The sequence below is a fragment of the Symphalangus syndactylus genome, chromosome 5, assembly GCF_028878055.3.
Source record: "Symphalangus syndactylus isolate Jambi chromosome 5, NHGRI_mSymSyn1-v2.1_pri, whole genome shotgun sequence".
Classification (NCBI taxonomy): Eukaryota; Metazoa; Chordata; class Mammalia; order Primates; family Hylobatidae; genus Symphalangus; species Symphalangus syndactylus.
Genome location: NC_072427.2, coordinates 146,498,199 through 146,509,273, shown reverse-complemented (window position 1 = coordinate 146,509,273; position 11,075 = coordinate 146,498,199). Strand labels below are relative to the sequence as shown.

The 11,075-nt window shown below is 43.0% G+C and overlaps 1 protein-coding gene across 2 annotated transcripts; it reads right to left on the bottom strand.

Moving 5' to 3' along the window:
* Window positions 1–25: 25 nt before the first annotated feature.
* On the bottom strand, window positions 26–9,622 carry M6PR (mannose-6-phosphate receptor, cation dependent). 2 transcript variants are annotated; one of them, XM_055280741.2, is made up of 8 exons: window positions 9,138–9,586; window positions 6,368–6,476; window positions 5,876–6,058; window positions 5,088–5,254; window positions 3,470–3,579; window positions 3,074–3,204; window positions 2,083–2,209; window positions 26–1,604 (listed from the first exon to the last, which is right to left on the bottom strand). In XM_055280741.2, exons 3-8 carry the CDS (start codon window positions 6,055–6,057, stop codon window positions 1,482–1,484), a joined length of 840 nt encoding a protein of 279 aa, XP_055136716.2. In that variant the 5' UTR covers window position 6,058; window positions 6,368–6,476; window positions 9,138–9,586; the 3' UTR covers window positions 26–1,481. The 2 variants fall into 2 exon arrangements, with proteins under 2 accessions (XP_055136716.2, XP_055136714.2); XM_055280739.2 differs by lacking the exon at window positions 6,368–6,476 and having other exon boundaries at window positions 8,785–9,622.
* Window positions 9,623–11,075: the final 1,453 nt, after the last annotated feature.

Sequence of the window (11,075 nt, the reverse complement as noted above, 5' to 3'; positions counted from 1 at the left end):
CAGTCTTTGCCCACTTTCACACAAATGACAAGGCCAATGTTTTGTTTTTTAATCATTAAGAGTTTTTGTACAAAAAGTGATGGTATTTTCTTCATTTTAAAACACCAGGGTGTGGGGGAGGGATGCAAACAAATAACAAAAAAGATGCTTTTGTAACATTATTTTCCCTGTTTAGAAAGAAGAAAATCACTCCAATAGTACTGAAAAGTCCAAAGATGAAAGTTTCATTTTCTTTTCCTAAGGCTTATAAAAGGCCCCCTGCCTGCTGATTCCATCCCTCTTTTGTGTCCAGTGGAGCCATGTTACTCTTCAGTGGCCCAGGGGTTCACTATTAAAGAAAGATCAGTCCAGGTTTCTGGGCACATGGCCTAAACAGGAAGATGGAAGCATCAGAGGATTAAAAACCTTTCCCCACAGAAATGTGGGCAAGAAGACACTTCCCTGAGCCAGCAGAAGGGACAGGTGCAGCAGCATTCCACACCCAGCGCAGAGGACAGCAGAGCCCTCGATGTCCCACTTCTGCTTCCGTTCCCTTTCTAGATTGAAAAAAAGGTCAAAACCACATGCCTGTGGAGAAAGTGCGACATATGTTTAGAAATACTGGTATAGGGAACCAGGGGTAAGAAAAGCTTTACCAGCTTTTACTACAAATGGATGAGAGACATCAGGATCCCACCACCGCAAGGTAAAGTGACTTCCCTTTTCTGGAACCCCTGTGGCACAGGAGTTCCAATTTTCCTTTCCAACGGACTGGATTTCAGGATAGGCATTTTGGCTGTATGTGGACAGATAAGACCACAATCTTTAGCCCAATCCCAGCTATACAGTCACCCCAGTTTCCACAAATCATGTGATGGTACGGTATAATCCTGTAATTGGGAAATTGCACATTTTTCCTGTCCTAATCCCAGAGGTGGGAGAAGCAAGTCTAGAATATCTCCAGGCTCAGACTAAATGAGAGTACTTGGACTGCAACCAAGTAATCACTGCAAAGTAGTTCCAAGCAGCAAGAAATACCAGATTCTCATGGAGACTACTATAGGGTACAGAATAACATGAAAGCAATCAAACCTGTATAAATAATGTTTCTTGGCATTTTTTTTAAATTAAAGAAATCCAGTGTCTCAAAAATTTGTGAAAATGTGTTTAAAAAACAAAGGGCCAGTGAGCCTGCCACACCATTTTGCCCATATGCCTATTGTACCTTCTGATGTCAAGAGACAGTGCAAAAGCCTCTGTTTTCACAGTTCCTATTATATCAACTCTGACTTACAACTGTACCCCTCTAGAGAAAAAACAGAAAATAAGGAACAAAGGGAAGGCAGTTTTACTAGTGAGAAGATGCAAATCAAAAGCAAACTGGAAAGCAAGAGCAATAGTAAGGGTGAGATGAGGGACTGGAGTTGAGACTGCTTGAGAAATCTGGCTGTGTAGCTTTGGTTTGGGGGACTGAGGAAGAGGCTGGACATATAAAGTGCAATCTACATTGGTAATAAATGGTCATCCCTTTCTTCTGACTCCTCCCCCAGCTGGTCATTCCCCACACCACGATATGCTGCAGGCACATTTCGAGGTTTAGAACGGCAGACAAAGTCACAGCCATCCTGTAGGGGGAAAAAAAAGAAGGAAATAATTCGCAGCATCCAACTTTAGGATATGAGAAAGTGTACTTATGGTCTAGGAATGTGGCAAGAATTGGTTTTCTACAGGGATAATGAGAAAACCTAAAAGATCTGACAATCAGCCTAAATTCAATTTGGGGCAACAGGAGAAAAAGTTTCTGCTTATTAGGCCTCACCTTCTTCCCACCCAGGCCCTCTTAAAAGCTCAATCAGATTTAGAAGAGCCCACCTGGTCATCAACAGTGTTGCTCTTTCAGCAACGTCTTACCAAGGCCAGAAACGGATGCTGCGCCACTTGCTACTTTGTACTAGGGCAACTGTCTTGTTTGCTGGGACTTTAGTGGTTTTAGCACTCAATGTCCTGTGTCCCAGGAACCCCCTGAATGTGAGCAAACCAGGATGGTTGGTCACCCAACCTTGTTTGCAGGCTACAAATTCAACCAGCTGCCCTGTTACTTACTGCTACCAGATTGCCAAGGTCCTGCCAGAAGGCTAAGTGGGGAAACTGCTCCATTCCTTTGGCTCCCACCACCAGTCGCTGGTATAGGAACCCCCCAACAACATAAACAGCAACCAGTGATGCAAACCTGTAGAGAAGGAAAGACATCTATACTTAAGAACTGAGAAATAGTAAAACTCAGATAGGATAACCTCTGTATTTATTGTCAGCTGTTTCCTAAGATACATTCCCTGAAAAGGAAAAATGAGTAGTGATACTAAATGAAAAAGGGGGCTGGTAACTCTTACAAAACCAGTTAGAGTGCTGTCCGTCCAAGAGAAGCAAAGGCCCAGACAAAATGTGACAGCATGTGATTCTGACTATGGCCAAGAATAATCCCCATTAAGTATATGATTCCATTTCTCTAAAAGTTCCATAATCTAATGAAATAATATAAAAATTGCCTAGTCCTCCAGTAGAGGAAAAAAGCACCTCCAAACGCAAATCTGTACCGGCAACTAAACATTAAATCTCATTTTTCAAAAACTTGCATAGTCAGATTTTTTTTTTTTTTTTTTTTGAGACGGAATTTTGCCCTTGTTGCCCAGGCTGGAGTGCAATGGTGCGACCTCAGCTCACTGCAACCCCCACCACCCAGGTTCAAGTGATTCTACTGCCTCAGCCTCCCAAGTAGCTGGGATTACAGGCATGTGCCACTGTGCTGGCTAATTTTGTATTTTTGGTAGAGACGGAGTTTCATCATATTGGTCAGGCTGGTCTCAAACTCCTGACCTTAGGTGATCCACCTGCCTTGGCTTCCCAAAGTGCTGGGATTACAGGCGTGAGCCCTGTGTCCTGGCAGAATTATTTTATAGCCAGAGGATTTAAAAAGTCATCCCCATCAATTACAGTATAACATACACACATACAATTTGTGCTTATGTACCACCATATAGTTACTGACCTTAAAAACAAAAGGAAGTTCTGTTCTGATAAAGGAAGGCATACTCACGTGACAAGTAAGATAGAACCCACACTGAGGTGGGAGCTCTCTGGGGAACAGGCCAGGCTGCTATCCATCTCAAAGAGGTAGAAACAATCTTGGACTTTGCCACGCTCCTCAGACACAGGATTAAAATTGTCCTGATGATGAGAAGGCATAACACATTTAGGTGGTTAAGTGTTTTGACTCCTATCCAACAAAATAAAAAACCCAAAAAACATCTGCTCCTTCCTGGTTCAGCAGCCTATTTTCCATGGAAGATGCATGTCTGACACAGAGAGAAACTGAGCTCCTAGTTTTCTAATGTCCATCCCAATGTATCGTGTCCCCTCTGGATATTCTCCCCAACCTCAGGTCAGTCCTTTCAGTCTCCTCCCTCAGCTTATACAACGCAGGGTGCCTCACCGCTAGGGTGTGTCGATTGCAGGAGATCATCACCACTGCACGACGCTGCTCCTTGCCACAGTGGTTGTCATATTCATCACCCCCTTTATAGATCAGCATGATCCAATTACCTGAGGAGGGACAAGGAAAATGGAGCTATGGGGTGTGGGAAAAGCAGAGGCAGATCTGGGTGGTATGGCGGAGTGGAATTGAGTAATTCATTGCAATAGGTTATAACTAAACAACACTCATCAGTACGAACTCGGTATACCAGAAATGCCAAGCTAAACTTGTTTGCTTACAAAGACTTGTGTTCCCTTAAGACAAGAATCAGATACTCATTTAAGAATAATCTTAATTTTTAACATTAAAGGTAGGCAACTGACAATGCAAAACCAATTATGATCCATACCTTAACACTGATTCATTTTCTGAATACCTTCTAAAAGCAAAAAAAGAGGTTCCATACAATTGCTGAGCTACAGGGGTAAGCCCATCTAAGATTTCAACTTAGCCTGATAAATTCAAAGTGATATTTAAGATTGGAATGCATATCTCTTCTTTAGTATTTACTGTGTTCAGTTCTTTTGCAAAATATCATTTGATTCAGTAATTGTGAGGTGAGTAAGGTAAAGATTCTGCTCCTAGTTTTGCATATGAGAAAACAAGGTCAAAAGGTGACACGACTTTCCAGTCACAGGAACAGGAAATAGGAGGAGAACCTGGTCACATGATCCCTAGCCCCAAACCCTTTTGTTACTTTTTTACTGTATTATTTACCAGGAGTAAATAGCTACCCTGTATAACTTAGTTATTTATCTGTATGGGAGGGAATTGGACCATAGGTGCTCACATGGTCTGCTCCAGCAATATGACTTTTAAGAAACATCACCACCATAGCACAAAAGTTAGTGGGTAAAGTTTTGCAGAATGAGTCGTTTGCAAAAAAAAGTTTGAGCTCTTAAAATTTAACTGGTAAACTTTAATTAATTTGATGAAAAGTGGTGGTGGTGGTTGGTATTTTTAAGTCTAGTGTGAAACTCATTAAAAGTATTTGGGTGAATAAAAGGACTCTAGGCTACAGAATTCTGGCTAGAGTTGGCTGGGCGCGGTGGTTCATGCCTGTAATCCCAGCACCTTGGGAGGCCGTTGATGGCAGATCACGAGGTCAAAGATCGAGACCATCGTGGTCAACATTGTGAAACCCTGTCTCTGCTAAAAATACAAAAATTAGCTGGGCGTGATGGCACACACCTGTAGTCCCAGCTACTCAGGAGGCGGGGGCTGGAGAATCGCTTGAACCCAGGAGGCTGAGGTTGCAGTGAGCCGAGATTGTGCCACTGCATTCCAGGCTGGGTGACAGAGAGAGACTCCGTCTCAAAACAAAACAAAAAAATGCTGGCTAGAGTCTTCATTTTGCATAAGTTTTTCACTAATTTTAATGCACAATTGTCCTGAGCTGTGGCTTACAGAGGAGCTGTGGAATTAGACATCCTGTGGTGTATTACAGTCTCAGGTGTGCCGAACCACACGTATGATATGCTGAAGACGCTAGAAAAGGCCAAGACATACAGGATTGTCAGAGGGATTGACTTAGGATCAATTAGTCAATCAATGGTAGGAAGGGGAGTTTTCTTACTTCCGTTGAAGATGTGAGTCTCGTTCAGTCTCCCTACCACTGTCTCCTTCCCATTACTTTTGTTGATTTGCACCAGGCCTGCCCCAGAAGTGTGGTTGCCAGCTTCCCGGCACACCCTGAAGATGTACATGTATGTGTCTGAACCCTGGCCCACAGTGCTCTCAAAGCTGTAAAGAGAAGTGGGAAGAAAGGAGAGTTACTAGCTATCAGCCTCAGGAATAACAGCATCCCTTTCCTTAATTAAAACAAAACAAACAACGTGCTCGATTTACTTATCTGAGGTCATGGCTGAGTATTTGTTTAATTTTAAGATATTTATAACCTTGACCATCCTTATTGCTGATGATGAATTATTAAAACACACCACCCAAGATAGCTCAATATTCTAGTTATTTTTAGAATGCCTGTTAGTAACCATGTTCCAATGAATAAGGGCCCATGTTCATGGGATAGTCTCATTTCTTAGGGACCAACTTCAGATTTATATTTCTGAAGGTTCCTGACACTTATAATGACATGTGTCGGCCTAAGTATGTTTATCTGATATTTCTAAAGTCCTATTATATGTAGGTGTGAAATAATGCTTAAATTTCTACAAGCTGGTCTCTTGGATCCAGTCTTGGAAATAGCTACACTTCTGTGAAAGATGGGAAAACTGCACAGGGCAACTAAAAACTGGGCTGAGAATTTGCTCTATATCATAAAAGAGAGCACATTATGAAATAAAATCAGTAAGAAGACTTTAACATAAATATTTTCTCAAGCTCTTTAAGGTTCTTCTCACTTACCTTTTATTAAACAGTGGTTTCAGTCTCTTCACTAGAGCCAACTCTTTCTCTGACTCTTTACCCTTTTCTCCTACCAAGTCGCAAGTTTTTTCTTCTGTCTGCCGGGATTCTCTCACTGCCACAGCCAGGAGTAGTAGTAGTAGCAGCAGTCCAGTCCTCCAGCAGCTGTAGAAAGGGAACATCCTTTGGGAGAGAGTGTGTGTTGGGGAGGGCAGGTAGGATCAGGAGAGAGGGGAAGAGAGAAAGCATATGAATGTGTAATAAACGGATGGTATTTTGATTATCCAGAAAGTACAAGATTCTCTGGCATATGCAACACATAGTACATTTTAATATCTCTGTAACAAGAGCATCTGCAGCAGAAAACTCATTTATATTTAACTTTTAGTCTAATGTATAGGTGAGTCTTTCAGAACAAACTACAAAGTTGGGAAGAGGGAAATGAAAGAACTTAAAAAAGAATGATGACAGCTTGGGTGGAGCCATCCTTGCCTCTTTACTGTTTGATGGCTTGATGTAGTCTTCTGAAACCTCTTCGGCCTCTACAGATCACAAATCTCAAGGGTTTCTAGACTTCCAATAAGTACAGTTGTCTTTTACGCTACAAATCAATGACAACAAATTGGGGATCACCAAGCCATTTTACAATTGACTAAATTCAATTCACCTGCTGCTTGTACTGCTCTAGGAATGAAAACACACAGACAGCTCTCTTTCCCAAACTTACTAGGTTGGTGCAAAGTTCATTGTGGTTTTGGCAAAAAAAAAACCCCACCAAAACCTAACATTTTCTTTTCTCTTATCCATCTTCATACCCAGGACAGACTGATTTACCCTTGCAAAACACTTCACTCTGGTATCTGTTAATGATCCCTCAGGCCATTGCTACTTGTTTATTCCAAGGGTATCACGGACAATTTCCTGATTTAACTCTTCTAAACTTTTCTCACTTAAAATAAAACGCTGCAAGTCTGGACTTTGGTTTGGATATTCTTTAAAGTTCTCTAGTTCTTTTTCATGCGGGTCCACTTACTCCACCGCATTTTTAAAATATAAAACTTGAAACAGGCAGAATTTTCATGGGTACTAAATGAGTTTGAAGATGGGAAAATGGAAGTTCCAACCTTGACCCTGAATGCACTTTCCCCATTCCCCTAAACAACCTAATATCTGACCTTCTATTTCCCAAAAAATAGAAAAGCAAAAAATTCCGGGAAATTATCTACCTGACTTCCTGTACCCCAAACATCAATTCACTACTGTAATATTATGGTAGTTTCCATAGAATAATCATAGCTAAGCAAGAGGTCCGAGGCCCTCATAACACATTTAATGCACTGAAACCACACAACAGCAGGAAACAATAGACTACTGCCTTGGGCCAGGTGCTGTTCGAAGCACTTAACATATATTAATTAACTAATTAATCCTCACAACCTTATGAGTAAATACAATTATTGTTGCTATTTTACCAGTAAGAAAACTGAGACATAGCTAGTGGAGTGAGCCAGAGAGTCTGGCTCCAGAGCTCATGGTCTGTGTTTAACCACTACATGTATATTTCCACTATGTGTATAATAATTTTTTGGAGATGAGAGTAGGCAGCCAAAACTGTGGGTTTTTTTTTTTTTTTTCTACTAAGAAGTGAAGGGGAAGTGATTCCTCACACAGTTGACTGAATAGGAGGTGAAATAAAGAACTCAGACCTCCAACTCCGACCTTCCCTAAGTTAACCCACTGCTCAACACACAACTTGACCAGCTGACTCACTAAAAAGAAATGGAGACTCCTTCTTCTAGACTGACTTAGCCTGCCATTTTCCTTTACAGTCTCTCAGGACCTAATTAAAAACCGACAGTTGATGATTTCCTAAATTAGAACAAGGAATCTCACAAAATTAGGAAGGGATGAAAAGTTAACACCTCAGCCATTAGCTGAGTTGAACTATCTTTCATTTGCTTATTATTCAAAAAGTTAGGATAATAAATTTGTACTGTATTCTTCTTTCCTGCTTAAGGCTTGTCTTTAAATTTAAACTGCTTCTCTTTGATTCAGTGGCATATGTGCTAAATGTTTTCCCTAGATTATGTTCATTAATCTTCACAACCCAGAAAAATAGGTATAATTTTTCATACTTTAAAGATGAGAAAACTGATGCTTTACAGAATTACTTGTTAAATTACTTGCTGTACATTACACAGATATTAAATGTGTGTGAAGTCACTGGGGCAATTTAGACGATTCGTGGCATAAAGATAACTGCTGGAAAACTTACAGGGGTGCAACAATCAGGAAGAGAACGAAATGGAAGGGCTGGGTAGCCCCCTTTTAATATGCTACGATTAGATTCTCAAGGTACAAGAGTTTGTCTATATACTTTGGAAATAAGGAGCAGGATTTATGATCTTGAAAAATCTTTCAATTTTCTTATTCTCTAACGACAGATCTATTTTATTTGGCAATGCTAAAAATTACCCTTTATTAGGGTGGCCAATGACTAAGCCAGCAATTGGGAAGCAGCTTACACCACTGGGCCTCTGTAGCACTCACTTCCCCATCTGTTAAGACAGCCATGGCCATTTTCCAGTGGAATTTCTACTGTCTACCCGCTGGCTCCTTTCTGATGTAGCAGTCCTTATCCCTTTTTCTCCAGCAGCCTACATGTTTAGAAAAGCAGCCTCAATTGGCTAAAAGGCCTAATGCTGAAAGAACTCAAGAGAGAAGGAGCCTCAGAGAAGTAGCGGCTATGTCCCAAGAGCGGAAGCTCCCCACAACGAGGAGCACAAGATAATCCGTCCATCAGCCATTCTTATCCACACCATAGTCGTATCCCCCTCAAACCTCTCCCAGGGTGCCAGAAATTCTCGCTCTGTCTAGTGTCCCGACTTTCCAAGCGCTTGTAGCCGTACCTTCTCCAAATGATGCCACTTGACCTCCCACCGTGATGCAGGCCAAAATTCTTCCTACAAATAAATCCACGAACACCTCCAACGGACTCCATACTTGGGGTATCTTCCTTTCCCTGCTTTCTAAATATGGTAAATCCCCTCTCTGGTCTTGGAAGTCCTTTCTCCCTCACACCTTTCGGAACTCCGTGGCTCTCCGCTCTTACGCCTCCGCCTCCATTCTACCCTTAGGGCTCCTCAGCCAGATCTTTAGCTAGAACCATGGTCAAGGGAGACTGCGATTCCGGCTCCTGTCATAGACGCTTAAGTGTGAGCGCACCCCAGCCCGCCTTCTCCTCCACGCCCCTCATACTCACGTGTCGTGGGAAACTGGAGCAGCCAAAGCTCAGAATCCCCAGTGAATACCCTTCTGGGGATGGGAGACGGGGCCAGCTAGGGGCCGGCCGCAGACCCCAGTCCCAGAGCTAGTTTCAGAGGCCAGCGTTCCCCAGCGCCTCGCCGTGCCCCACTCTGGGAACCGGAAACAGGAAGCGCCAAGAGGCCGCTGGGCAACCGCTCCTCCCACCAGACCCCGCGGCATGTGACCATAGAACCATTTCGCCCCTTTCCCCTTCCCGGGCTCCCTGATAATCTTAAACTCTGATTGGCCAGTATTCTGGAACTTTAGCTCCGCCCTCGTTCCATCAGCTCCAATCACTATCGAGGTTGTCGTTTCGCCTTTTCTGGTTGCCTTTCTTTCAGTGGGGTCCCAGAGTCCCGTTTCCAGGGCCTCTCGGCTCGCGCGCCCCGGTCACGCGGGGTCACGCGCCTGACCGCTCCTGGGTAGGGTTCGATTGAAGAGGGTGCGAGGGGCAGGCGGCGGAAGCGGAAGTTACGCAGGCAGCTCGCCCTCGGGCTCCGCGGGAGTTGTAGTTCTCACGCTAGGTCTCCTCCGGGCGCTTCCCTAGACCATTCGCCGCCTGAGAGGGACGCTGTTCCGCCGCGTGCAAGCTTCGAGTCTCGACTCCACTGTTGACCCCTAGACGAGAGTAGTGCAGCGACGGGGCCGTGATGTGCGTCCTGGCTTTCTTAACGACACCTCTCCTCTGTATTTCCTTTTTCCAGTTGAGTACCTTGGGGTGAATTATTATTGTTACTGTTATCTCTGTCGTTCCTTACTGCCTCGTGGTATTTTGCTTGATAAGCATGCTCTGCAACCATCTCTGTTCGCCAGAGGTTACTTCTGCAAAGTAGGAAGAAACGAGCAACACGATGGTAATCTTTGCGCCTTTGCTAAGATGTTTTGTAGGTTCCTTATGTCTTACTAGCCACTTGTTGAAGTCCTGCTCGTTCTTAAACTCTGTTAAAATGTTATTGCTCCTGTAACTTCCTGCGTTCACTCTCTTCAGAATTAACCATTTCTTCCTGTGGACCCTCGCTTGTGGCTTGTACCTGGCTTTAGCATGTTTTCATTCCACTTCCACTCTTACGTTGCTTTTATGTGTGCCTCTCTGGCTCTATGCAGGTGCCTGGATTTTTGATTCTTACCCCTCTCATTAGAATTACTACAGTGTTTTGAGTCTAATAATAATAAAAGCTAACGGATGCATATCTCGGTGGTGCCCGGCACTTTTGTAAGTGCTTTAAACGATAGTTAATTCACTTGGTCTTCACACCAACCTTATGAGGAAGTATCTTATCCTAAGTTTACAGATGAGTAAATTAAAGTAGATAGAAGCTAAGTAACACCGTGAGTCCCACAGCTATTAAGTTATGGAGCCAGTATTTAAATAGTCTTCATAATCCATGCTCTCAAGCACTACGCTGTACCTACTGTACGCCATTCTGCATTTCTTTATTAGTAATACATTCAGTTCAGGCTAGGTAGTAATCATATCTGGGTTGGATGTTGCCCCAATAAAAAAATAAAATTTAAATTTTTTTCTTTCTGAAAATTAATTTGTGATCAGATAACACAGAAAACAACAAAACAAAAATCATACATTAACTCACCAGGAGGGTGTGTATTTCCTTCATGAATATATGTTGTTTCCTTTTTTCAAAAATGTATCAGTCCCACACTGTGGCTCATGCCCATAATCCCAGCACTTTGGGATTCCGAGGCAGGAGGATCACTTGAGGTCAGGAATTCAAGACTAGCCTGGGCAACATAGTGAGACACCTTCTTTCAAAAAAAAAATTAGCTGGGCTTGGTGGTGCACACCTGTAGTCCCAGCTGCTTGGGAGCCTGAGGCTGGAAGATTGCTTGAGCCTGAGATTTGGAGGCTGCAGTGAGCTGTGATCATGCCACTACC